Raw genomic sequence first — 27,168 nt, 5'->3', positions numbered from 1 at the left:
CCAATACCATGATATCTTTCGCTTTGAAACCTTCCACTTGGATAAGCGCCTCCCGAAAGAAGTGGATGTTGCGACGTGGTATGTTTCTCAGCGAATTGCTATCGAAACCAAACAACAAAGCTCGCCTCGTCATCTTGCTCTCCAGAAGATGTTTTACACAACTCTCTTTTTTGTTATGTTACTTTTGTTTGTTAATAAATTACTTTAGCGACGACTCTTCTTAATAAAATAATCACTACACACTTACTTGTTTTATGTTTAGATTTGAAACGTATAATTTTTACTAGAAGAAATCATTATCATCTACATTTTTTTCTCGCAAATTAACACCTTGTTAAGGAGTAATCTAAAGCATATGTACTACGTGGTAATCTAAAGCATATGTACTACGTGTTAAAGAGTAACACCTTGTTACATGATAATCTAAAGTATATGTAACTACATGCCTTAATCCTGCTTCAAAATGAGAGAACATAACAATCATCCTTCTATACTTCCTTTCATAGTTGCATAAGAAGCAAAAAAGCGACAATTCTTTAGTAAACAAACTAAGTGTCACCTGGTCCGTTAATGGGTCCACGCCACAAAGGTTTGTACCAAGCTTTTGGGGATACTATAGAACTACTTCCAATAATTGACAGATTCTTGATGTTGTCCTTCCCAAAGGAAATCAACCGAAGGGAGGGGAGAATCCTTCGTCAACGTAACCTGAATATATGAAACTCAAACATATTGACATGAACATTGGAAACAATTGTGTTGTATATGCATATGTTCATAAGTATTATACATATTACATTTTCAATACTATACATATTTATATTAATATCTTGTCCTACAAAACAATTTTTCAAAATAAATTTCCTGGGTGGACTTCTAATGAGTTAAGTATCTGCCGAACTAATTTCAGTGCTAGCATGATAATATTTGTGTTAATGGATTTTCTGGGTGGTCGTTTTGGCTACTTTCTTGATTTTCTCTTTTGTATTTAGATCTAGTGCTCATTGTGCTAAGTTTGAATATAATTTAATCGCTTATAAAAAAATAGTTAAATATATGATAACTATATGAACCGGAAAAATCAGTTATGTCATATATTATGACCACTGACTATATAAGTTAAATGTATTTAACTACAAATTGAACTACCCTAGCCCACTTAAATTGCATTTCTTCTATACTTTTTTTTGGTACATGCATTTCTTCTCTACTTAAAATCATATTCTTTTCTCAAGCATTTTTAAATATTTTACACAAACTTATCTATGAATTAAAAACTTCATCATGTCACTTATCTTTCTTCTTTCTCTCAAACCAAGTGTCAATTCTATCTATGTGTGGATTTAAATGCTTTTATGATGAATACGTTATTATATTTTTAAAAAAAGCACAAAGACTAGGATGAAGAGTGAGATAGAGTGAGATTAAGCTACAAAGATCATTTCGCCTAAATATCTCATAACAAGGTTTCATCTAGTATAAAGAGCAACTTCGTTTGATCACTTTCTCTCCGACCTGTAAGTACTCATACTAGCTATAAAGTTAGAAGAATAGTGACACACTCAAGCATATTAGCAGAAAAATGAAGTAAAGGCTCAAAGGTCATATTAAAGCTTTCACTAGTTTTTTTTTATCCATCGGAAAACTAAAGCTTTCACTAGTTGAAAGCTTTGAAGTACAAGTGCTTCATTATTTAATTTCATTTATACTCATATTTTCGGCCAAAAGTCATATCAATGACATAAGGCTAAATTAGAACGGTAACAAGCATTAGTTATCAAAGTTTAAGGCGTTGGAAAAACAACATATCTTATAAGTCGGAGATACATACGAAGTAAAGAGAAACATCTTCAAGTGCTACCCAACGCTTCATCTATAAAAAAAAGTAACACAAAACATCAAAGAAAATAGACTAACCCATAAATTAAATTTGAAAGCTTGTTTTCATATTCTAAGCAATATTGTCTCTCTTCACTTACATTGTAATACCTCTTAGTGTGCTTTCTATTTCGTATCCTTAGCACTGCACTAGAGTTCTTGAGCTTCAAAGTTCTACTATCATCTCTGTTGGAGAGAACATTGTAGTAGAGGAAAATCACAGTTGTGATAGAAGAAGTCATGAAATCACAGTTCAACCCCCTGTCTGGTGTCCTTATGTTTTATTTCTTAATACACTCACATCAAACCCTATAGTGCGATCAATTCCACAAATTCATCAAGGATAGAAGAAGATTTCCGCAGTAAGATGTTAATCTAACCCAAACTCCATGAGAAAGAAAGCTAGATGAAGCACACTCGCAAACCCTTAGGCACTTTGCTCTCAAATATGAAAACTTAGAAACGTGTGTTAATGTGTTAGTGTGTGATGTAAAACCTTTTATAGAGGCTAGAAAAATCCTTTTAGAATTAGATCAAGAGATTTATGTATGAGAAAAGTAAGTCATAGTAAATTATATCTATCACTAATGCGAAAACCAAGTGTTATTATCCACTACGACTCCTCTTCGTGGTAATATGTTATCATTTTTTGCTTTTCTCCATATTACCATTAATTTGTTTCCTAAAGTTAATGTTCTTATTATGAAAAACCTTCGAAAACCATTTTTAAAACATTTTTTCTAGGGTTTCTAATTCGTTTACTTGTGAAAACATTCCATCAAATTAACACATATTAAGATCTAACAGAGCAAATTAATCTTAAATTCTAAGAATGAACTTCCCTATATAGCAATAAAAATGTCTAAGTCATTACAAGTATGTAACTTCATGCTTGAGATCTTCATTGTTTTTCTTTTTTTATTGGTATTGTTGTTAGAATTTAATGTGTGTGAATCGTCTGTGTTACACAGTCATAACTATGATTGGTGAAAGTTATTAGTTCACCTACGTGACATGTTATGGTTGGTTGTCAGTGTATAACTGCTTTACACTGACAGTGCATATCTATTAAACTCTTGTTGTTATCATCAAAACTTTGCCAAATTACATTATCACATCTTCAAAATTGTAATATTTTAAAATCATAATATACAAAAAAGGTGTTTTTATTACCCTAACATGTTAGGAAGTGATTTTTGATGTTATTTAAATAAAGAGTAAAATACACTCACCCCCCTCAAGGTTTGCAAGAATGACACTCCACCCCATTGTTTTTTAAAATCTACACTCCACCCCATTTTTTATAAAGGCAAAATTTAGTGACGAAAACAAATTCGTCACTAATAAAAAATAATTACTAATTAGTTAAAATTTAAATAAATTAAATGCATATACACTATCATACATCAATTTATGAAAATAATTTTACTGAATTAAATTTAAAAAAACCATCCACTCTGCCTGTTAAGTCCACGTCTCATCTATCTCCAAATCGTACTTCTCACCACAAACGGTCACCACCAAACCTTTGCTCCCTTTAACATGACGACAACCATCCCAGAATGTGAAACCCCATGGCACCACCATGCCTCAAAGTTTTGTTGCGACCTGAACCCCAGAACGTGAATCGCACATTCCCAAAGCCACTTGTTCAACTACTTGTTGTGAACTTCACCCCTTTAAGTTGTGAGCGAACACTTTGTTGGTTTAAGATGTTGTTGGATTTTGTTAAAAACGGTGCTCCACCGCATCGTTGGGTTCTAATAACCTTCGATCCACTTCATATTTCTTAATTTTGTTTCTCTATTTTCTTCACCACCCATTTGTGTTGCTTTTTGGAACGGGAGGCAGCAGTGGGGAATTTTCTGCAATGGGCGAAAGCCTGACGGAACAATGTCGCGTGGAGGTAGAGGGCCTACGGGTCGTCAACTTCTTTTCTAGGAGAAGAAGCAATGACGGTATCCGGGGAATAAGCATCAGCTAACTCTGTGCCAGCAGCCGCGGTAAGACAGAGGATGCAAGCGTTATCCGGATACAATCCAATTTTAAAAATTGGAGGTATAAATAGATTATTTTGATTAAAATTGAATTATTACCAAATATGAAAACACAAGCATGTTTCACTATGTTCGAGATATGGTTTGTCAACCGGTCTTGTGTGCTATTGCAGAATTTGCATTGTGAATTTACGGAGGAAGAACGCGATTGAGAGAATGAGGAGGACTGTGATGTTTTCATTTTTATATTTATTGGATTATATTGAAAATATTTTTTGAAATTATTGATTAACAATTTAAATAATAACTAATTATTAATGAAGAATATTTTTCGTCACTAAATTTGCCTCTATATAAAATGGGGTGGGGTGTAGATTTTAGATAAGAATGGGGTGGAGTGTTATTCTAACAAAACTTGAGGGGGGTGAGTGTACTTTACTCTTAAATAAAAAAGCACTTCCCACAAAAAAAGTGTTTTTATGAAAGTTATTTTTGGTGACAGAACATTGCAGCCCACGGCCCACGAAGAATTGAAGCGTGTTTAATTCTGGTTTGGCGTCCGATTCTCCAGAAACTTCTCCCCAGACGAAAAATTACAGCCTCACACACTTCCTCCCTCTACATATATTTCATCTCCACTTTCCTCTCCATTCCAAAACGCAACCCTCCCCGTATCGTTCACCTGAGCCGCTGCTACCACTGCATCATTATCACAGCGTTCATCTGCTTTTATGGTGAGTTTCAATCTCATTCGTATCTTATATCTGTAGGGCCTTAGCTCGCTGATTTCGTTTTTTTCTATTTTTTTTATAATCTGGTTTGTGAAATTTACGTGTGAAATTGAATTGATCATGTTGTTTGCACTGCTTTGAATTTCCTTTTTGTATTGGGGATTTTAGCTTTTCTATGTTGAAGTTCATTATCGAAGATGATGTATTGAATTTAATTGTTTTGTGGGTTGATTTTGAGTTTTGAAGGGATTTAATATTTGTTTGTATGCGATGCTTGATTGATAGAATCTTAGATAACTATGTAATTAGAGCCGTCAAGTTAACGAACCCAATAAGCAAGGATATGTTGGTTGCAATTTTTGAAGTAGCTATCACTACCATACTGTTTGGTTCAAAGGAGGGGAGGGGAGGGGAGGGATTTTAATGGAGGGGAGGGGAAGGGAGGGGAGGGATTTTAATACTTATTACGTTTGGTTCATAGGAGGGGAGGGGAGGGAAAATAACTTATTTTTATTTGGTTCACTAGGGGAGTGGAGTGATTTTATAATTAAAATTACTTTTATACCCTTTTATATATTTACTTTAATTAAACAACACAATATAACATCCTTCTTCATCAGCAATTATTCTGCATAATTTTAAACCTTCACCACAACAAAATATTCTGCATAATTTTTCAGGATCTGCACTTCCAACAAAATATTCAAGTCGGAGCAAAAGCAAAATACAAATAAGAAAGAAAACTGGAAAAATCCCTGAAACAGTGCCTCAAAAATTAATACACAAGTTATAAAGACTAGAGAACACTTCCAGGGAAAGAGCAAAATAGTCAAGACCACTAGTAACATTCAAGACCCTTCTCCAGTAGCACTATAAACAAAATCCTTCATGCCACCCACCCACAACAGAAGCCTCGAAACAAGCAAGGATTGAATTAGCTGGCAAAAGCAAACCAATCCTGTACTGCAATATATATGCACAACATATAGTAGCACTAATGGCAGCTTTTCTGGAAGTGGCTGAATAAATTTGGTTTAGACCAGCTTTGTTGCAGTTAGTGAGAAAATGGAGTATGAGTTCATGAGAAAGATTAGTCAAGTACAAGTTCATTCAGTTTTTGTTTTGTCTTATTAAATTAAGTATAGAGATTTGGCACTGATTGATCTAAGCTGCTTCATTTTCCAAAGTCAATTACTGTGTTAGCTGCATAACATTTTGATGCATTCTGCAATTCCACTAAGACACGGTTTCTTTCTTTCTACTTCCCAAATCTTATGGTGCCTAATTAGTATGTATTATTTGGGGCAAGAACATTTGGGGCAATTGGAAATGGAATTGCAGATGATACAGTGTCGTACAAACAATGACAGCATGAATAAACATCACCATGATGAACCAAACAATATATACATGTTGAACCAAACAATATAACATTGATAGCATGAATAAACATAACAGAAAGAGGGCTACTAACACATACCTGATTGATTCAATTGGTGACAAAGAAAGGGCTGCAGTTGGGGTGCGAATGCAGGGGCCGGCGCAGCCGAGAAGAGGCGGCGGCGGAGTGGGGGGCACCGGCGGAGAGAGACCAGAGAAGGGGCCAGAGGTGGTTGGTATGAAGAAGCTGACCTATACGTGAAATGAAGAAGGGGATATACACATGAAACCCTATAGGATAAATTGGAATTTTTTAATTTGTGCAGGGTTATTTTTGTCTGAAATTTATTTCCCCTCCAAATTCCCCCACTTTTGGGGGGAACAAAAAGTTGAGGTTGGAGGGAATTTGCTCCCCCCCCCATTTCCCTCCCCTCCCCTCCTAAAATTTGAACCAAACAAAATCAGATTTTTAAAATCCCTCCCCTCCCCTCCATTATCCTCCAACCAAACATTTACATGTTATATATGATAGTGGTTAGTTTTCTGGATTACAAACTATGTTGTATGTCAAGATATTATTTGTGTTTAATTTTTTTTAAGTTAAAAAAATTGAATACTAATATCACATAATATCTTGACATGTAAACGAGTTTGTTAACATGATACTAACCTCTCATACATTAGATATGTGGATATGTGGATAAGTCTTCAAATCCACGAATATGAATACCTTGATCTATGGTACATGGAGAAATTATCCGGTTTGCAATTTTTGTTTGGCTTATTCAGGACTTGGTTATATAAGTTTATCATTAATTATTAGAAGTGCTGATGTTTCTTTTCTTTTTCTTTTTGGTTGCTTGCTGAATTTTGGCAGATGTCATACTCAAGAAGATCAAGGTAAGATGCCCTTTCAATGTTGAATTTTTCTAGTCTATTACAAGTGACATATGTTTTTGCTTATAGGTGTTCCCTTTTCATTTTACAGGTATTCTCTTTCTCCTTCTCCAGACAGGAGATACAGGTCTGTGTCCAGGTCTCTTTCAAGGTCCCAATCCCGAAGCCGTTCAAGGTAGGTCTCTTAATTGGGTTAATTCTTTGTTGCTATATCTGATTTTTTGATCACACATTCATTTTCAAATTGTTCTATTTTTTTCTTTGGTGATGTAGGAGTTTTTCTCCCGACGTGGAAAATCCAGGAAACAATTTGTATGTGACAGGATTGTCTCCTAGGATCACCAAGAGAGAATTGGAGAAGCATTTTGCTACTGAAGGAAAAGTGTGTCCTCAATCCATTTTTACTTGTGGTAGTTCTAACATAATAGTTGTAGTAGCTTATGATTCCTTAGGGATTTTGTATGCTGTCTGTCTACTGTTTCTTACTTTTGAGTTGGCCTTTTCTAGGTGATAGATGTTCATCTGGTAGTCGATCCATGGACAAGGGAATCCCGTGGGTTTGGATTCGTGACAATGGATACTCTTGAAGATGCTAATCGGTGTGTTAAGTACCTGAATCGCTCTGTACTTGAAGGGCGTGTTATCACGGTTGAGAAGGTATACCTTTCGAGTAAAGTCCTATTTTTGGGCTTGATCTTTAATTTCTAGATGTTTTGGTTTTTTATTTTTGGTTCAAATCCAATTCATGGAAGATATATGGATGATGTGCCCTTTAAGTTCTATTGAGTTTTGAATGTTTTGTGCTTCTTTCCATTTGAAGTTTCTGTGGCAGCAGGTCAGCTGTGTGAAGCAGCTCAACATCAAACTCTCAAATCACAACTAATCAAACAAATCAAATACAACAAGTCTCAGACCATTGGGGTTGTATGCCCTGCATTTCCCTCTTTCTCCTTGCATTTATATCTTATTATATTTCATGTTCCCTGAATATGAATAGTTTTTAAGAAAAATATGTCATATTTGACAATCATATTGTTATGATCTAAATTTTTGGTGAACATGTATTATTTTGATTTTCATATCAGTAGTATTAGTGCTTACAATATTGTGCATTGCAATGCTCTGTCCTCATGCTGTTGTATGTGTTTATTGCCAGGCTAGAAGACGACGTGGTCGAACCCCCACTCCTGGGAGGTACCTAGGGTTGAGGACTGTTCGAGGTGTGTTTCATTGTTCTTTCTTGTGATTTCATCTTTTACTGTATATAATTATTCTCAGAACGTGTAATTGGGCTAACACTGTTATCCCATTTGATTTATCAGCACGCCGGCGCTCTCCAAGTTACTCTCCTCGCCGCCGCTCTCCAACCTATTCTCCTTACAGAAGAAGCTATAGTCGTTCTCCCTATTCTTCAGACCGCAGCAGGAGTCGATCTCGATCTTACTCCCCTGACTATCGGAGAAGGAGGTCCTACTCTCCATACTACAGCCGGCGAAGGAGGTCTTACTCTCCACACTACAGCAGGCGCCGCCGGTCATATTCCCGGTCTCGCTCTCCTTACGACGGCTCACCTGTCAGCATCCGTGACAGATCATACTCTCCTTATGACTCCAGATATGATTCCCCGGACGATCGCTCCTACAGAAGGCCCCGTCACAGGTCACTCTCTCGAAGTGTGTCGCCCCCGCCAAGGAGAAGGTCAAGGAGGAGCTACTCACGAAGTGTCTCTCCTGTTCGGAGGAGGAGGTACTCACCAAGTGTGTCTCCCAGTCCAAGGAGGAGATCGGGGAGGAGTTATTCAAGAAGCTCTAGAAAGAGTGGTGGTTATTATTCCAAACGCAAGTATTCGCGATCAAGGAGCCCAAGTGTGAGTGCAAGTTCAAGATCAATATCGAGGTCTGATACTCCCGGATCCACTCCTTGAACTTGATATTTGTAGCTCGTTGATTGCCTTATGCATCTTAGGTTTATTGGTGTATTGGTGCGGAGAACTATGTAGAGTTATAGAATGGAGGTTATCATGGTTAGTTTCGTAGAATGGAGGTTATCATGGTTAGTTTCGTTCAGGGCTTGACTCGAGACACATAATGCTTTTATTATATGATGGGTACTGAAATTGCGTTAGCGATCATAGTTTCAAGTTTCTTATGGTTTTTGTTTGTTTTCTAGAACTTTACATTCGTAAGTAAGTACTCTGGTCATTCTCATCTCTACTCGTAGTAAGCAGAAGTATTTTGAAAAAGATCATACGAGCTTTAGTAAAAATGTTTTGTATAGATGCTTGGAATATATATTTTGAAACTAATAACAAGTTTGTATTGAAAAATATAGTTTGGTGGTATAGGCATCCACTTAAGAGGAGATCTTTTGGTCGGATTAGAATAATCATTCCCTAACTAATATTAACAGCTATGAGCCTACAAGGTAAAATGCAGTAAATTTCATTCACATTGGATTTGTTCTGTAGTATGTAAGTTACGAAAATATCAGGTACCAAACTACCGTGGTAACCATCCTTTCTCAACTGCCTCTCCTAGCCCAAAGCCGCTGCATCTGAGACTGTCCCCCACAAAGTAGTGGCCTCAAGCTCACCCGGAGCCTAAGCTTCGCGGATTACTCTTCTAGATACAATAAATCTCATTCCTGTTGTGAACTAACCCCTTCACCACGTCTAGCCGACGCCAGGCTTGCTCCCAAAATCAACCGACACAGGGAGACACAGTTTCCAAAACACCATAGAACAACTGGAATGGTTTTGGAGGTGTTATGGATTGTTATGGTGCATCAAATCATTGGACATAAGTGACATTTACTCTAGTAATATATGATATGGACTATTAAAACACGTTTTTAGTTTTTTTTTCTTCCCGAATCTAGAACCACATAAGGCACTCAAACCGGGTAAAAAGACCACCGAAGAGCAAAACTCTGTAATGCATGGAACTGTGAACTGTCTCACAGCTTCTCGAGCCCTACAAGGTAAACACGCTTGTGGCTGAACCACGGTTAAAATTTATTCACCAATCCCCGGAAAAGAACAAAAAATATGCACCAGGTGCAAATGGTTCAGTCAAATTTTCTTCTAAGGCTAAAATCAATAACTGCAGCATTTAAACCTGGTAGAAAGAAAGAACTTTATTGAACAAGATGAAAGCAGTACACAATTTGGAAGGCTAAACAAATTTCGACATTACTTGAAAAGTAACATTATTTGCACATGGAAAGCTCTAGTTGTCAGAAGCAAATATCCACTATTATACTGCAATTGAAACCTGACACTGCATCATAAATAGAAAGCTACTGTAGTCTTCTTTATTCATTCTCTTCACTTGTTGCTCATTCTACTATACAGAGACTTGAATGCAAGAGGATCCAGCTGAAATTATGGAACACGGCACTCTTCTATGTTCCAAATTTCTTTTGCATACTGAGAAATTGTGCGGTCACTGCTGAACTTTCCACTTCCAGCCGTGCTTAAGATAGACATTTTTAGCCACCTTTTCTTATCACTGCAATGCAAAACATACAAATAAAAACTCACACTTAGAGGTCAATTTTTTGGATGAGAATTGTAAAAGTCAACTTCACAATAAGCTTCCCCTATGAAAATTTTGCTTCAACAAAGTAATAGGTTGATATGTAACTTTTTAAAAAGAGCTTCATCTCAATCACAAACTAGTTAAGATGAAACTAAGGATGCCTTTGGGAAACCATGTTAATTTAGCGCTTATGGAAATAAGCCCTTACCACATAAACGCTTATTTGATAAAATAAACTCAAAATAGCGCATAGTTTAATTTGAGCAGCTCATGAAAACATGCTCATAGGTCATAAACTATTTCCATAAACTTACCCAAACACATGCACAAGTGCTTATAATTTAAGATAAGTTCAAATAAACTCTTGGAGACAGCTTAAAACAAGAAAACATGAAGAAGTTCTTACCGATATGCTTCATCTACTTTTTCTTGAGCATCCATGTAGCTTGGGAAGTCATAACCAACAAGAAAGTAATCACCACGACCGTAACCAGAATTTCCTTCCAAAGAATCAAGCAATGGGTTGTAGTCATAGCTTCCAAACACCCCACTCCGAATGAACTTTTTCGCCTCTTCAAATCGAGGATCAGGTTTGAACTATAAGTGACAAAAAACTATGTCAACAAAAGATTTTAGATAGAAACTTTGAAATTTTAAAGTTCAAGGAACTTATTTCTCGAAGGGCTATATGATCATTTGTCAAAAATAATTGGCAACCAAACATGTAATTGGAAGGAAGGTAACTGCATACCAATCCATTCTCTCTTTCCTTCCTCAGTCGGGGAACATCTTCTGCGGTTGCACCAAAGAGGAAAAAGTTCTCCTCACCAACCTCCTCCCTGATTTCTACATTAGCTCCGTCTAATGTACCTATAATAAGGCACCCATTTAAAGCAAATTTCATGTTGCTTGTGCCACTTGCTTCCATGCCAGCAGTGCTAATATGCTGGGATAGCTCACTTCCCGGAATCAGAACCTCTGCCACAGTCACATTGTAATTTGGGACAAACACAACCTGAAAACAAGTTTGAATAAGAAAAGATTACATTTTGTTTATCAATAAGCATTAAATCAAGTTTCTGCAAGATCAGAAATTTATCTCTGGCAGGAAATAAGGTATCACATAGCTTTTTTTACTATGGTATTCGGTACAACATTTAATTTTGAGGGCCTGAAATGGAACCGTTATCAATCAACTTCCCTGCCCTCAATCACTATAAGCAGATAGGTATGATAATCTAAAAAGAAAGCACTTACTATCTTAGTTTTTAAACTTTCAAAATTGAAAGAGTATCTAAATTTTTCAACTTCTAAAAAGGTACTGATGTTACCTTCAAGTAGCTATTGACCTCAGGATCACTGTTCACAACAGCACCAACATCGTTGACCAGCTTGACTATTCTTTTAGCATTTGTGTATGTGGCAAATGCCTTTCCTCCAATCATCACAGTGCGCGAAGTTGTACTTTTTCGTTCTTCAGGACTCATCTCCTATTACAGTTTAGTTATAAGGAGTACCTTCAGTATGGATCATATCTTCTGTATAATGCTAGGACCAACACTCCCAAATGCTAAGGCTTTTGGGTGAAGTCACATGAATGTTTTATATTATATCTCCAACACATAAATTTACTCAATCAAACAGTGGACTGTTTCACATACCTTTAACTTCTTGTATCTATAAATCACACCAAGAATATTTAGTAGCTGCCTCTTGTATTCATGGATACGCTTGACTTGAATGTCAAATAGACTATCAGGGTCAATGCTCTCCCCTGTCACCTGCAGAATGTACTGTGCCAAGCGCTGCTTATTAGCCATCTTTGCAGACAGCCATTCTGCTTGTAGATCTTCATTATCAGCAAACTACAGGGAAAAACACAAAAAAATTGAATGTAAGAATGCAGCAATAATAGGAATCAGTTAACTGCAGAGAAGTGTCGAGGTACTCACCTGTCGAAGACCTGTTAATAAGTCAAGATTGGTTACCCATTGATCAGTTTTTAACCACTTAGTGATTATCCTGCTTAGCACGGGACTGCAAAAAGAGAGCCATCTTCGGGGTGTAATGCCATTGGTTTTATTCTGGAACTTTGTTGGCCATATTGAAACATAGTTTGCAAATAGTTCCGCCTTCAATATATCACTGTGCAATTGAGCAACACCATTCACCTACAAATAGATGGGCACCAAATAAATTTCAATTGAACTCAATTTCACAAATATAGAAAACAGGGCTACAGAGAAAAAAAAATTAATAATAAAAAATTAGATAAAGTAATAAAATTAGATATTAGGAAAGCAGTCATGTAGACCCATCCATATTCCTTATCTTAGACAGGATAGTTTATTCATAATTTTGAAGCAACTGCATAGCCCATCTTTAATTATTGGATTACAACTTTTACCGAGCAATAGTTTTTACATTAGATGAATGGTTAGAAGAGATGGTAGAGGACAAAAATTCATATTGTAACATATCTTTCTCTATCTAAATAACAATTGAACGTAGCATTATGGTATTCACTTAATTGAGGTTTGCTGCTTCCAAGAACAAAGATCATAAGTTTAATATAAACTCACGAAATGTGCTTGGTAGAGTAACATCTTAACAAGGCTCCGGTTTACATTCATTTCAAATGTTCAGTTTAGCCTTTATTCCAATACACAATACACTATTGGAGCACTAGGTGAGTTTGGAGAAACACTTGAACCAGGTAATGTGGCGTCACTGGTGTGTTAGTAGAGTTTCTTGACTGCAAAGAAGTATTCCAGAAAATAAAATAACATGCAGGAAACGTACATGCTAGAATAACAATTTCTGGAATTTAATTTAGAGTTGTTCAAATGCTTTTGGTTTAATATTTTGTCCTCAAACAATATAGTAACCTTGGTGACTTTGGAAAAATTAGAGGACTGAACTCTGAAGACAAGAAAAGTAAGGTGGATGAGACTCTCCTTTGGAGTTCAAATAAGTGAATCACTTACCGTATGAGCTGAAACCACACACAAATTCGCCATCCGAACTACTGGCTTCTGGGGATTATTGTCCAAGATGCGCATGGTGGAAAGTTCACCCTCAAGGTCCAACCGGGTTTTACTTATCATTGCTATGAACTGCAAGCATTTTATGATTTTTACATTAAATCTATCTGTATATCATCAATGGAGTCTATTAGAGAGGAACAAGGAAGAAGAGAAACTTACTCTCCTGTCAATTTCTTCTATGATTTCCATGTGGCGAGGAAGCAGTTTCCACATTACAGGTTGAGACCATTTCTCCAGCGCTTCAGGGAGGACAGTATGGTTTGTGTAAGCAATTGTCCTGATACAGCATCGCATTTTAACAGTGAGGAATACAACAATACACCACAAACATAGACATGAAGTTGAAGAAAGAAATGGCAAATAATCATTCCATGCAACAATTTACAATTCACTGACTTTGATGTCACATCCCATGCTTCATCCCAACCAAGCCCTTCATCATCCATAAGTAATCGCATCAACTCAGGTATTGAAAGAGTTGGGTGAGTATCATTCAATTGTACAGCAACCTTTGTCGGAAACTCAGACCAGTTCCAGGGTCCTTGTCTCCTCTCCTTGAATCGGGAAATTATGTCCTGCAATTGGTCCATGATAGTAGTAAATAACAGTAAGAATAGTGTGTCGATCAAAAGAGGTAACTAAATTGTTTTTGCTTTTTGGGTATCACAAAGAACGTAACCATGGCCGAAATTAATTAATTATCTGGTTAAAAATACCCATGCCATTGAAATCAGAGTGCATTCTTTGTTCCAAAGAGAAATATGGGAAATTATCAGATGGAATTAAATTACTTGGAGTGATGCACTGCAGAGAAAGTACTGCTGCTTCAGCCGTAGAAGTTTTCCACCTTCTGTGGCATCCCCAGGATATAAGACCGCACATATCTACATAGAAAATTTAAATAGAACTGCTTTACAAGAAATGGGGAGACACAAAAATCAACAGTAATTGTTCTAAGATCTTATAATTACAAAGAAATGTGCATCTCTGTATGTATTTCATTCTTATTCGTCATAAATGTAAAATAGTAGAGAAATTTTACTAATACGAACCTGTTCAGATCGTGAGTGAAGCACTGAAGCAGATTCATGGTGCCCATCATTAAATAAAAATAAATTAAAATCCTCAGCAGACGCTTTTGCTTCCCAGAGGCGGAGACTGATGGTGTTCTTGGTTTGGTATCCAGGAATTGGCACATCATAAGCCAGGGCTTGCACAACTTCTCCTCCAACCCATTTTCGGCTGGCATTAAACCAAACTGTTAGTACTTTTATATCACTTTATCTGAATACAGTAAAGCTTATTTTTACATTTGAATCAAGACTAAAAGGAACAAGATGTGGTCTGTTACTGTCATTAATAAAGTAAAGCTTGTTTTTACATTTTAATCAAGTTGGAAGGAAAAAAGACATTGGCATTTACTGTCATAGATAGTCATGTACCAAAGCCGCATATGACAGATTTCATAAAGTAACTCAGTAGGTTTACACATCTACCTTCCATTAGGATTAACCTCAACATTTCCAAAGAATCTGATGGGGTACAAAATGTCGTGCCTCACAACTTCCCAGGGGCTAAACTTCTGTTTAATTTCCATTTGATTTAATGAATCAGTATCCCATGACATAAGTGATATAGTTCCATAAATTAAAAAAAGAAAAGAGATAGAACAAACCTCAAGCCAGTCCTCTGGAACTTCCTCCTGACCTTCTCTGGTGATTTTCTGCTTAAATAGCCCATATCTATACCTCAAACCATACCCCCAAGCAGGCAAATTAAGTGTTGCCATGGAATCCAGAAAGCAAGAAGCAAGCCTACCAAGACCACCATTTCCAAGTGCTGCATCCTTTTCCTGCAAAGGTTCATGTTGAAGGGTCCAGAATTAGATTTTTACATGTTAGATATCAAAATCAATCATAGATATGAAGCAATGTCACCTACGAGAGAAACTTTCATTCTGAAAAATGAGAAGTTGATTTTATTACAAATTTACAAGTTTTCCTTGATGATTAAAACTGAGAGAATGAAATCAATTGATTCATGCAAAATATTTTGAATTAATTCCATATCAATTACATAATTTGACAACAAAGAAGCATAAGATGCCTTATTAGATTATTTACCTATGTATATTTGTTTTTCTTTTTAATCTTCTTCACAAGAAAATTATGCTTCAAATTTGCATGGTTTTACATTGACTGATAAATTTCCTGGAATTAAAAGAACAAACAAACTGTCTGATACAATAAATCATGTTTTCTTTCTTATATCGATTAATGCTTGGTGTCCGAGATGCAAGTGAGTCTGTGTGCTTTCAGGAAAGACCGTCCTTGTATCCTTGACAATTGGTTTGCAATTTAAATGGTTTTACATGGATTGTACTAATTTTAAAACAAAATGCTCAAGGAAAAAAATTGACATAAAGCATTTGCGCAAAGCACCAGCATCAGCATATGCATCAGCTTTCTTATTACCTGCTCTACTATTTCTTCAAGTTCAAGTCCGAATTTGCGCAAAGCATCAGCATATGCATCTTGGATATTAAGATTTCCAATAGCATTTGTCAAAGCTCGACCTTGAAGGAACTCCATTGATAGGTAGTAAGTTTGCTTGGGATCAACTTTGTGGAAATGAAGGTATGTTTCATTCCATTGCTGAAATTGTTATACATCAATGCACAATAACTGCATTAGTCCTATCCAAACAAAAGATACAATTATAGTAACCCAGGACTTAAGTCAGTTAAGAGAAAAGAACAAAATATTAGCAAAAATTTGAAAAAGTAATTCCTATGTAATTTATGTGGTAGTGTGGTACAATTAATTTATAACTATACATTACCATGACAGCTAAACGCATGCATATTCCTATAGGAAGAGTTTGCTTCTATATGAACAAAACACTATTGAGTCATCAACATCCCAGTTTCAAGAAGTCTATCATCATTCATACCCGAATGAGGCGATCACGGACACTCTCTGCAGTGGCATAGTAAGCTTGTTCCAATTCAAACTTGAAAGGGGAAAAATGAGGACTGAACTGAGCATGGTAACTGATATTGGATGCAATTTCATCAGGCTTTTCAGCTAATGGATGTGCCACTGCTGGAACTTTATCAGAAGCTGGAGACGCAATACCACCACCACCACCACCATTAGTCTCTACTTTAGCAGCCATTTCCAAATCCTTATCTTTCTTCTGTCACCTAAAAAAAATCCCTTCACCCATTTAATCCAATTGTCACAAAAATAGAAACTTTACACAGTATCAATCAAAATGATCATGAACAAAAAACACCCCAATTGAGAGAAAATTACCACTTCCAACTTCAAGCAATGTTAGAACTCTATCAAGCTTAAGAATTGAAGAAATGGGCAAGTGAGGAAATAAGAGGTTAATAAGAAGAAATAAAAACAGAAGATATTTCAAGGAATGCTATTGCTAGGCCACAAAAGAGAATCAGAAGATATGATTCCAAATGATACCTCAAGTGAGACAGAGACCCATCAAGTGGACTGAAATAGAGTGAGAGAAAAAGAAGAAAATATCACACAAAATGGGGGTTTTTCTTCTTCACTCTTATGGAAGTTGACAAAAAAATTAAGAGGAGTGAAATTGAAGGGAGCAAAGAGTCACATGAAAATGTGGGTCGCACTTAGATTCAGCATTGGGATGGAAGAAGAGCAATAGGATCAGAAGATAGTTTCGGAACGGCCATGAGGAAGACACGTGGCTGCTTTCAATGGAAGCTGTAGCAAAGGGAAAAGGTTGCGGTTTGATCGTAGCGGTTGCACTTCACGAACATGGATACAAACGTTGGTGCAAGCTACGCTTTCACATGTTTCTTTTTCTCATTTTAGCAGAAAAATATGATTATTTATTTGCTTTAATATTCTGTTTTTTTTATGAGTTAGGTTTTTTTTTACATGGAAAACTAAACAAGAAAAAAACTAAAGCGCTAAAAGATCCTTAGACAGAAACGAATCAACAAAGCTTGGGGGATCCACAAACTTTGTGAAGCCACACTACAATCGAGCACCCTCGCCTGCAATGCAATCGGCCAACCCATTAGCCTCCCTCGGAATATGTCTAACACGAACCACCCATCGACGATAGAGAAGGAGATGAATGTCCTGAAGCTCTCTTGCAAAAATATAGTAGCAATGATTCTCCCACGGAGGGCTTTGACCAATTCCAAACAATCAGTTTCACAATAAAGCTTCCTAATATTCTTGTCCCAAGCAAGCTGGAGCCCCAACTGCATTGCTCGAATCTCTGCTGCCATAGTAGCAATGATTCTCCCACGACGGACTTTGACCAACTCCAAACAATCGGTTTCACAATAAAGCTTCCTAATATTCTTGTCCCAAGCAAGCTGGAGCCCCAACTGCATTGCTCGAACCTCTGCTGCCATAGGGTCACCTCCGGGCACACCCGCAAAGAACCTAATGAGTTATGCTATGTACAAACAAATTCCTTTTTTTCTACATCGGAAAGATAAACTAAAGTCAACCATGGTTGGTCCTTGGACCTCCATTTTCTCGAACCATATGATCACCGACTCTTACTACTTGAGCTATCTTCAAGGACGTCCAAACAAATTCTCAAACTGTTTTGAAAAATAAATTATGATATGAAAAATAACAAATTCATTTTTTTAAATTATGGAATGAGTAGGAAGATTTTTTTTTTTAGTTTTAATTGTATGCAAAATGAATTGAAATATATTTTTAGGAAATGAAAATAGAATTAAAAAGAGATTACACACACTATTTATTCAATAAGCAAATCAAATTAATATTGTTCACAAAAGTGAATATGAGAGGACCGCATGTATCTTCCATTAAGTCGATTATGTTCTAGCTAAGTTATGTCAACTAAAACAATCTAGTGCGGGTTGATCTTACACGCTCGGTGGTGGTAGATCTGTTCTCTATTTGATTATAAAAGTTTATAAAATTTTATATACTTAATTAACTAATATTTCATTTAATATTATTATTTAATGCATAATATGTGATTAAAATAGAAATAAATATTTATATATTATTTTGGTAACATGGAGGGGTAAGACCCCGAAAACGACAGTGCCCAAGAACTTATCAAGAATTGGGCACTGAGGTGCAGCACCAAGATACAATCTTTTTCCATAACCCTTGAGAAAACGTACAAGATGCTCCCAATTTTGTGTTGATCCAAGTTCAATGTCGAAATCAATGCCATCCAACACATCATCACCTATTTAGAATTTCTTCAAGTGAGTACAATAAAAATAGTGAATGCTAAATTTCGTTCATGAAAGTCGTACAAGTTAATTCATAATTCACTCCCGGATTGTATCAAATGTTGATCTATTTATATATTATTAGATTATATATTTGTGGTGTTCAATTTATCTATATTTTTTTAAAGTTCAATTTATCTATATTCAAAATTCAACAATTAAATTAATCAAGTTTACACTTAAAAATTTATCAAGTATAAATCAATCCAGACTCTAAACTAAAACGTTAAACATCGATTGGTTTCTATGATCTTTAGCCCCAAAGTCAATCGTGTGTTTTGACTTCTTCTTTTTCCCTTTCACCAAAGACTTCTTCTACCTCCAGTCAAAAAAAAAAAGTCTTCTTCTACCTTGGTTAAAGACCCTTGAATACTGGCTTCTTGTGAGATTACTCCATGTCAATTGCACATTTTTCATCAATGACCATGTACCAAAGAACAAATATAACCATATCTGCCTCAAACAACAATCATACTAATTTAAGCCATTGAGTAGATTCTCACTGTTTAGTCTAGCTTTCACAACACCCCAAGCCACACAACATACAGGATGCCACAGTCAACTACATATACTAACATCCAAGCAGCGGTGATTTCCCTTACTTCACAATCACACTTCAGTTAGGCCACCAAAGCAATCTTCAACAATCTGGTAGAGAGAAACTCTACCAAGTAAAATCAAAGGAAGAAAATCACAAGAAAACTAAGAAAAGAAGATAAAATAAAACTTTGTCAATTTTCTTGTTAATCTTTCATAATGGAATCCATACAACTTATACTAACTATCCACTCTAAGGGATGAAAGGTGACCTTACATGTGGCACCATCATAGAAAGTAGAATATTCTAGAACATGATCTAAATAATAAACTAAAAATAAACATAGAAATAATAATAACTAATTATAATTGGCATAGTAACTTGAGGCCCATAAATGATGTAGCTATAGAAGCCCATTGAGAATGCAACCCTCTACCATTACCATCCCCTTGAAAACATCCTTGTCCTCAAGGATGGAAAAGTGAGCTAGCCATGCAACAAGAAAGATCCATGCTAGGAGAGTAATGTCAATGAGGCCAAGTCCAGGAAAAGAAGTAACTGTCATGTTAAATGAAAGCACCAAGGTAGCATGAAGGGCCAATAGAGTGACTTGATGTGGTGTGTAGTAACAAAAAATGCCTTGTGTGCTGTCCCATGAAGCAAGAAGTTCACGCCATTTAATTTCATGGCCAATGGGGAAGCCTAGCCACGCTATTAAGCTTTGTTGGAAAGACAATTCAAGTGGTGGACATAGGGAAGTCTTGTAAGACCAGCCCAATATAAGAAAGACCCAATTGAAAGAGTGTTGAGCATGGTGAGCAAGCTTCGTTTGACCCCTTGTGAACAAGTGGGGTAGCCATGCAAGGATGAGAATCCAAGTAAGAAGAGAACAATATGTGACATTGTGAAGCACTGAAGCAAGCAGTGACTGTAAGAGTTTAATTCTCTGGTGCTCAAGCCACACGGTTTGTGCAGCAAAGCTGGACCAATCGAAGAGCTTAGGTGCTGCCACATTTAATGACAAAGAGTACGCAGACACAGTTTGTGTTTGCAAGTCCTCAAAGATGAGAAAATGAGCCCGCCAAGCAACGAGAAGGATCCATGTGAGGAGCGTACCGAGACTTGGGCCAAGTCCATGAGTGAGCCCCAACCTTTGCTCCAGGACGCAGAAAGAAATAAGGAAGGTTGTTGTGGGAGGAATGGAAAATGCTAGTAGGCTCAACATGGGAAAATCATTTGGAATTGGGCCCATCCAAAAACAGATTCCACATATTTGGCTATGAAGCATTTCATCATGGTAGTTGCAATAAGAGAGCAATGCTGTTTGCAGCAAAAGAACATGTGTGCATGGCCTAATAAAAGACACCTTGTTCCAATTTGTTTCCACATTGCCAAATGAATTATATGCTACCGAGGTAGGGCCCGTGGGTAAAAGAATTTCCCATTCCATGTACCAAGTGGGATGCACGAACCCCATGTGTGAAAGAAAATGGGAATTCAACTCTTCATGCCTAGCATCCCGTGGTCTTTGACAATGTGTCCCTATGGAGCTTGGAACAGGGAAAAGTAAGTGGATCACAACCAATGGAGCACAATCACACTGCGTACAAGTGCTTTGATATGTTGTCGTAGAGTGCATTGAATCATGGAGAAAAGGTTTGAGCAAACCCTCCTCAAAATACAGTAAGCCTCTTGTCAATTTATACTGTGTTATATGTGCTTTGGAGCTGAAGATAGCTTCTCCTGCTAGTGAGGAAGAACTGATCCAAAATGTAGTCCCAATTGCTAGATAGGAGTCTAAAAGGAATATAGCAAGTTGTCCCAGAGCAGAGGTTCTTGCCTCAAGTTCACCATCAACCTTGGTAGCAGTAGATATATCACAAGAGCTTAACCAAGCAGGATGAAAATGCCTAGCAGGCCAGTCAAAAATATTAGCTGTAGATGTCTGAGTAACATAGGTCAATGTAGCAGGATGAAGGTAAATCAACTTCAAATTATCAGTAGCACATATAGCCAAGTTACCATTGGCTAAAATGGAAACAACAACATGAATTCCAGGATCAAACAGTGTGATAATCATTTCATGTAATGCGGTATCAACATGATTTTCAAAATGAGTAGTATTAGCAAGTATCTTCAAAAGTTTCTTCTCATGCATTTTATCAAACATATGGTGCGGGATTCGATGAGTTATGTCTCTTGGAATGAGAAGTGAGTCAGAGTTCAATTCAAGGATTGTACCAGGTGACCTTGTAGGTATGTTGCCCTCTTGGCTAGATAGAACGCATGACGTTGCCATAGAGATAGACATAGAGCTGAGAATAAGTTCAGCTATGGATGCCCAATCAAAATCCGTGTGACCATAGCTTTTCCACAATGAAAATCTCATAGGTGTGGCTTGTATAGGATAAGCATTGGGCTGACCTCCAAAGGCAGAGTAGTGCAAAACTGAATCTCTTGTAGCATGTCTTGAGATAGCAGCATAGTTAGGTTGATCAAATACCAGAGTTAACATAGCAACCACTTGAACAATGCCAGGATCAAATAGTTTCATACCAGGTCCAGATAATGATGAAAGTGCAATCTCTGATGTCAAATTCATTGGTCTCATCCTCTGCCAGTCAAGTAATAGGTTGATGTATGTTTCTAATAGCTTTTCAAAAGTATTATCAACACATATCCTCGTATTCCTTGTCACAAGCATTTTCTCAAACACCTTAGGACATGGAACCCCAATTTTTTGTACATCAACAGTAGTGCTTGAATTGTGAAATTGCATAAGCAACTTGTCAAAATGCTTTTCAAATTGAGCCTCATTATTTTTCTGCACAAACTTACCCTCAAGCAAATTTCCAAACACTTGGCGGGGGTTCCTAAGAACTAAGTCAGTTGTTTTCAAAACAAATGTTTTGTTTACATCAGGAGTAATAGCATCTGACCTTGTTGCATATGGGGTTGAATCAACTGGGGTAGTGATGAGAGAGGAGTCCTCGGATGTAGATGACTCGTGGGATTCAATCTCTGTTTCTGCACTACCCAATTCCACCCTAGAAACCACCTCAGGTAGGAGATGCACGTCTGAAGAAGCCTCAAACGGGAGCTGAGCTCCATCCTCCAGTGTTGTTTCACTGAAAACAACCCTATGAGGAGAAACTTGTTCAGAGCTTCTCTGAATCTCAACCAATGAAGATTTCTCAAACCCATATTTGACTGTGGTTGTAGAAAATCCGTTGGGTCTGTTGTAGACAAAGTACAATCGGAACACAACTTTGAATTCCTCCCAGCTATGGATCTGTTGGTGGCTCAATCGGAACCATGTCAGGGCCTTGCCACCCAGATGTATTGCCAAGAGCTGGAACCGTGTTTCCCATGGGTAGGGATTTTGAAGGAAATAGCAATCTGCCATGAACAACCAGTATTCAGGGTTCTCTCCATTGAACTCCGAGAGCTGCAGACTTGAATGTGTTTGTGGGTAATAAGATGGGACATTGTGACAGTAATAAGGTGATGTATTGGGCTGAGATGGGGGACTGTAGAAGATGGATCGGGGATCACGTTGTGCGGAAAGGATGGATGATAATACATCATAGTTGAGCACCATGATGCAATGGAAGGAAGAGATCAATGATGAAAGCACCAAATTGGTAGAGAGAAACTCTACCAAGTAAAATCAAAGGAAGAAAATCAAAAGAAAACTAAGAAAAGAAGATAAAATAAAACTTTGTCAATTTTCTTGTTAATCTTTCATAATGGAATCCATACAACTTATACTAACTATCCACTCTAAGGGATGAAAGGTGACCTTACATGTGGCACCATCATAGAAAGTAGAATATTCTAGAACATGATCTAAATAATAAACTAGAAATAAACATAGAAATAATAATAACTAATTATAATTGGCATAGTAACTTGAGGCCCATAAATGATGTAGCTATAGAAGCCCATTGAGAATGCAACCCTCTACCACAATCTAAAACCTTTGAGAATTTCAAAATGAAAGAGGGAAAGACCTCATGAAACTTACAGCTTTAGGTAATGGACATGATACAAGCAAGAGCTATATAAGACATGTTGATTATCTGATTCTATACAATCAATGAAAAAATCTCACAACTGAATTTGATTATGCAGAGACAAATTTATACTGTTTGTTATCTTTAGTACCATGTGACACATGCCTATTATTCCTAGAATCTATCTGAGCAAAATCTGCAGAATGGGGAGCTCCATAGGGAGAATGAGAAACAGCTTTATCTCTAAAATCTTTGCGGATGCCCCATAGAATCTCTGCGCAACTCTTCATGGATGGCCGTGCTCGTCTCACTGGTGCCAGGCATTGGAAAGCAAGCTTCAAAACCTTATGTACAGCCTTGTTTGAGGTCGGACCTCTCCGAAGCCTTGGATCCATGGCAATCACAGCTTCTCGTTGTTTCAACATCTGCATTGCCTGGACACAAGCAAATTATGTGTATCTAGTCAATTCAGTGATTCATTGAAGTGCATTTCCTCTCACTGTCATTGTCATGATCATCATAAGATACAAAGGAAAACAAAGGAAAAGGTATGGATTTTACGCTTTACATTTCATATTATTTGCATATCTAATTTAGCTCATTAACAGAACACAAATCATAGCTTTGCATTAAAGTAAAAATACTATCTTGGTTGTTCTGCATTAAGTTTAGGAGATTTGATATACTTACCCACTTAATTGTAACTCTTTCACTAAGGGGTCTCTTTGGTTCAACTGGATGTCTTCCTGTCATCATTTCAACAAGCAACACCCCAAAGGAGTAAACATCACTTTTTTCAGAGAGTTGTTGTGTTCTCATGTAATCAGGATCCAAGTACCCAGCTGTTCCTTTAATTTGAGTTGAAATATGAGTTTTAGCTGGGTCCTCTGCAGCCAACCGCGCAAAGCCAAAGTCAGCCACTTTGGCCCTTAGATTGTCAGTTATTAAGATATTTGTTGCTTTGATGTCTCTATGAATAATTGGATGATCTGTCATTCAAACAACACACACATTCAGCCTCAGGCATTCAAATGCTCTCAACTTGACATTGACATTGTGAGCACAAACAAGACTAAATTCAAATAGCATGCCCTGAGTATAGTAAGATAAAATGCAACAATTAAGGAACTCAAATTTGTCATTACGTGTTTTGTCCTTCCTAATCTAGTTCTCAAGACACATACCTGTATACATGTGAAGGTATGTAATTGCATGAGCTACATCAATTGCTATGTCTAGACGCTCGCCAATTTCTAGTCCATTTCCCCGTGTTCCTGCATTAAAAATTGACAACTTCTATGTCATTATAGGCTATAGCAATTGATTATAAAGCTAATGTATACCTATAGAGAATATATACACTGCAGAAGAATAGGTTTGTATATATATTGCCAAGACCTTTATCTAAACATCCACCTCACGCAACATTATGCACCTAGGACAGGTTATTTATACACTAAAGAAGTTCTCCACTTTTCACCTGAAAAATCACTGCTTACTGAACAATAATACAGAGTTTGCAAAGAGAGAAATATGGTGATGCTATTGAAGCACATTACAAGAGGTGAAATGTGCAGCTAAAACATTCTGAAAAGTTTCAGAATTCAGATGAAAAGATTGACACCAAGTCACCAATATACTACTATTAATTATGCAAGAATAATGCAGAAAAGTTATATCTCCAGTTGCATTAATCTTCACACGAAGTAAAAGCTAGATATTATAAAATATAAATCAAATTTATATTGATCAGTGAAAATAGATATTACACACAATGCATGTAAGAGTTCAAACAAAAATTTAACATCTTCACTAAGTAAGATTTTCTATGTGATCGGTGACTGACGGTTCCTGGACTTACCATCCAGATGATCCCTGAGAGTTCCATTATTAACATACTCAATAACAATGATCTTTTCATCTCCATGTTCCAAATATCCATGCCACCTCACAAGATTCAGATGCTCAATTTTTGACAAGGTGCTTATTTCATTCTTGAACTCAGCTAAATTCTTGTTTTGTACATCCTGTCAAGAAATTTCACAGCATCAGGCTCATTGACAATAATTAAAAAAAAAATAAAAAATCATATGTGAAGAATTTGATTCTTTATCAGCTGCTTCTACAGGTTGAAATAGTAAAAAGATGAACTTTATGCCATACCTTCTTGGCACGCTTCACAGCCACAAGGGTTCCATCATTAAGCTTCCCTCTGTATACCGTTCCAAACGCACCTTCCCCAATCTTATTATCTGGAGAGAATTTCGCTGTTGCCTTGCAAATTTCGTCAAAGGAAAAGTTTCCCTTTCCAAGCTGAATATTTGGAGTGCTTGATGATCCAGAGGATTGAGAAGACTTCCATTTTGATGAATTCTTAGAACTATCATATGATGTTTCTGTTGAAGCTGCAAATTCCAATAAAAATCTCAATTTTGGCAAACCCATAACTATGTAAATCAGTTTTCACAATCTCAATACCACAGCATACATAAATTAATCAATACTTCATCAGACTTACATGGCACTCCTCTGACTTTTTGTGTGTTCTTCCTATCATGATTTTCAGCAGCTTCTTGGGCTGTTTTTCTTTTCCCAGGGAGAAACAATGTAAAAACACTTGCAATTATCTTGAAAGCAGATTTGAAATATGATGGGGAAGCATGATTCTTATGATTGTGTCCATTTGTGCCATTGCCATTGACTGCACCACTATTTTGTAGACCATGATTCTTTTTTCTTTGGCTAGACTGATGCAAAGTAGGACCTGGTGTTTTCTTCATTAGCAGAAGCTATTGCTATCCAATATCATTAGTCTTGTATCAAAAAATTAAGAGGGAGATGATCTAATTCTAATTTCTAACTATCAAAGTTGTTTTTGATGTTATGAATTATTTTATTGCCAAAAACAGCTCTTTGTTCCAATCCAATGAAAATTAATGGCCTGCAAGAAGAGTATGTTGTTTATAAATCTAAGTCCTACCCACCAGGTCAAAGGATCCAAGTCAGCGGCTAGCTGGAATTGGACCTCTTATTCACTACGCGGCTTCATGAAATGCAAAATGGAAAATACAAAATAGTGAAAAAAGGATACATCATTTACTTATTCCTATAAAATGGGTCAAGTCAGCGAAGTTATCAATCAAATTATTTGAACTAAAGTGCTACAATATGTATGTATTATACTTTGTGATAATTGTGTTTATTTGCTTCATATAAAAATAAAATAAAAACGATTGATGATTGAGGACTATGAAATTGTATAGATTGACCGGATGGGTTTGCAAAGCTGTCAGCACGTTACCAACCCGTTTGACAATTCCTGGAAATTGGCACGCACTTTCCAGATATCAAGAGAAGACAATTACGGAACTAATTGAAGACCCAGAAAAACGCATGTATTTGATGATAACGCATTTAATCTATAAAGGTTTAGTTGAACCATGACTTCAACATGAACAAAGAAAACACACTAGAGTCAGCAATTGAACCTATGATTACTCTGTAGTTGGTTTCTACTACTTGATCTTCGTTCCCCTTTGCTTAGAAGTTGCAGAGTAGAGAATATGAATAGCCTAGGACTTACCTAGTCAAAGAGTTATCAAATTACCCTTGTTTGTTTTGTTAGTAGTAAATTAGTTCTCCTTAGCGTTCAAACTCACCTAACTTTTATATACCTAACTCTCATACCACTTGAGCTATTTTTCAGAGACATCAAATTACCCTTGTAAGATAAATTTTCGACACAATTGTTAATACAAATCAACTGCTTGTGGAAAATGCATTGTGTTCAAACACAATCAAGAGTTGTTAACATATATATGATCAAAGCACCAGAAGAAAATTGAGAAATCAGAAAACACA

At 36.6% G+C, this 27,168-nt stretch overlaps 3 protein-coding genes across 18 annotated transcripts; 1 reads left to right on the top strand and 2 right to left on the bottom strand.

Moving 5' to 3' along the window:
- The first annotated feature begins 4,449 nt into the window (after positions 1 to 4,449).
- Positions 4,450 to 9,014, top strand: LOC130722770 (serine/arginine-rich splicing factor SR45a). 15 transcript variants are annotated; one of them, XR_009014098.1, is made up of 9 exons: positions 4,451 to 4,609; positions 5,287 to 5,704; positions 6,864 to 6,886; positions 6,975 to 7,058; positions 7,157 to 7,265; positions 7,391 to 7,540; positions 7,719 to 7,807; positions 8,040 to 8,103; positions 8,206 to 8,284. XR_009014098.1 is itself a non-coding variant. In XM_057573603.1 (8 exons), the coding sequence occupies exons 2-8, from the start codon at positions 5,672 to 5,674 to the stop codon at positions 8,805 to 8,807; spliced, it is 1,065 nt and encodes a 354-aa protein (XP_057429586.1). In that variant the 5' UTR covers positions 4,455 to 4,609; positions 5,287 to 5,671; the 3' UTR covers positions 8,808 to 9,014. The 15 variants fall into 15 exon arrangements, 9 of the variants coding, with proteins under 9 accessions (XP_057429587.1, XP_057429595.1, XP_057429594.1 ...); XR_009014096.1 differs by having other exon boundaries at positions 7,716 to 7,807; XR_009014095.1 differs by having other exon boundaries at positions 7,704 to 7,807.
- Positions 9,015 to 9,992: 978 nt separating this feature from the next.
- Positions 9,993 to 17,203, bottom strand: LOC130722769 (alpha-glucan phosphorylase, H isozyme). 2 transcript variants are annotated; one of them, XM_057573601.1, is made up of 17 exons: positions 16,955 to 17,203; positions 16,787 to 16,823; positions 16,422 to 16,674; positions 15,944 to 16,123; positions 15,145 to 15,321; positions 14,966 to 15,051; positions 14,522 to 14,711; positions 14,261 to 14,353; positions 13,866 to 14,044; positions 13,629 to 13,746; positions 13,410 to 13,538; positions 12,375 to 12,593; positions 12,084 to 12,287; positions 11,754 to 11,912; positions 11,174 to 11,437; positions 10,829 to 11,019; positions 9,993 to 10,392 (listed from the first exon to the last, which is right to left on the bottom strand). In XM_057573601.1, the coding sequence occupies exons 3-17, from the start codon at positions 16,644 to 16,646 to the stop codon at positions 10,266 to 10,268; spliced, it is 2,541 nt and encodes an 846-aa protein (XP_057429584.1). In that variant the 5' UTR covers positions 16,647 to 16,674; positions 16,787 to 16,823; positions 16,955 to 17,203; the 3' UTR covers positions 9,993 to 10,265. The 2 variants fall into 2 exon arrangements, with proteins under 2 accessions (XP_057429584.1, XP_057429585.1); XM_057573602.1 differs by lacking the exon at positions 16,787 to 16,823.
- Positions 17,204 to 23,000: 5,797 nt separating this feature from the next.
- LOC130722289 (calmodulin-binding receptor-like cytoplasmic kinase 2) lies at positions 23,001 to 26,951 on the bottom strand. The gene is made up of 6 exons (XM_057572974.1): positions 25,826 to 26,951; positions 25,471 to 25,712; positions 25,169 to 25,334; positions 24,492 to 24,581; positions 23,998 to 24,296; positions 23,001 to 23,741 (listed from the first exon to the last, which is right to left on the bottom strand). Exons 1-6 carry the CDS (start codon positions 26,085 to 26,087, stop codon positions 23,418 to 23,420), a joined length of 1,383 nt encoding a protein of 460 aa, XP_057428957.1. The 5' UTR covers positions 26,088 to 26,951; the 3' UTR covers positions 23,001 to 23,417.
- Positions 26,952 to 27,168: the final 217 nt, after the last annotated feature.

Source organism: Lotus japonicus, chromosome 6, assembly GCF_012489685.1.
Source record: "Lotus japonicus ecotype B-129 chromosome 6, LjGifu_v1.2".
Lineage (NCBI taxonomy): Eukaryota > Viridiplantae > Streptophyta > Magnoliopsida > Fabales > Fabaceae > Lotus > Lotus japonicus.
Note: the sequence above shows the minus strand (reverse complement) of the source record. Positions and strands in the feature narration are given on the sequence as shown.

Coding starts and splice junctions, on each gene's coding strand:
- LOC130722769 (XM_057573601.1), bottom strand. CDS start 16,646: ATGGCTGCTAAAGTAGAGACTAATGGTGGTGGTGGTGGTGGTATTGCG. Junction 16,124..16,421: donor TCCGTGATCGCCTCATTCGG/GTATGAATGATG, acceptor TAACAATTTCAG/CAATGGAATGAAACATACCT. Junction 12,288..12,374: donor TATTAACAGGTCTTCGACAG/GTGAGTACCTCG, acceptor TTTTCCCTGTAG/TTTGCTGATAATGAAGATCT.
- LOC130722770 (XM_057573603.1), top strand. CDS start 5,672: ATGGAGTATGAGTTCATGAGAAAGATTAGTCAA. Junction 5,705..6,863: donor TCATGAGAAAGATTAGTCAA/GTACAAGTTCAT, acceptor GAATTTTGGCAG/ATGTCATACTCAAGAAGATC. Junction 6,887..6,974: donor TCATACTCAAGAAGATCAAG/GTAAGATGCCCT, acceptor TTCATTTTACAG/GTATTCTCTTTCTCCTTCTC.
- LOC130722289 (XM_057572974.1), bottom strand. CDS start 26,087: ATGAAGAAAACACCAGGTCCTACTTTGCATCAGTCTAGCCAAAGAAAA. Junction 25,335..25,470: donor CTGTGAAGCGTGCCAAGAAG/GTATGGCATAAA, acceptor ATTTCTTGACAG/GATGTACAAAACAAGAATTT. Junction 24,297..24,491: donor ATACCTTCACATGTATACAG/GTATGTGTCTTG, acceptor TTTGAATGACAG/ATCATCCAATTATTCATAGA.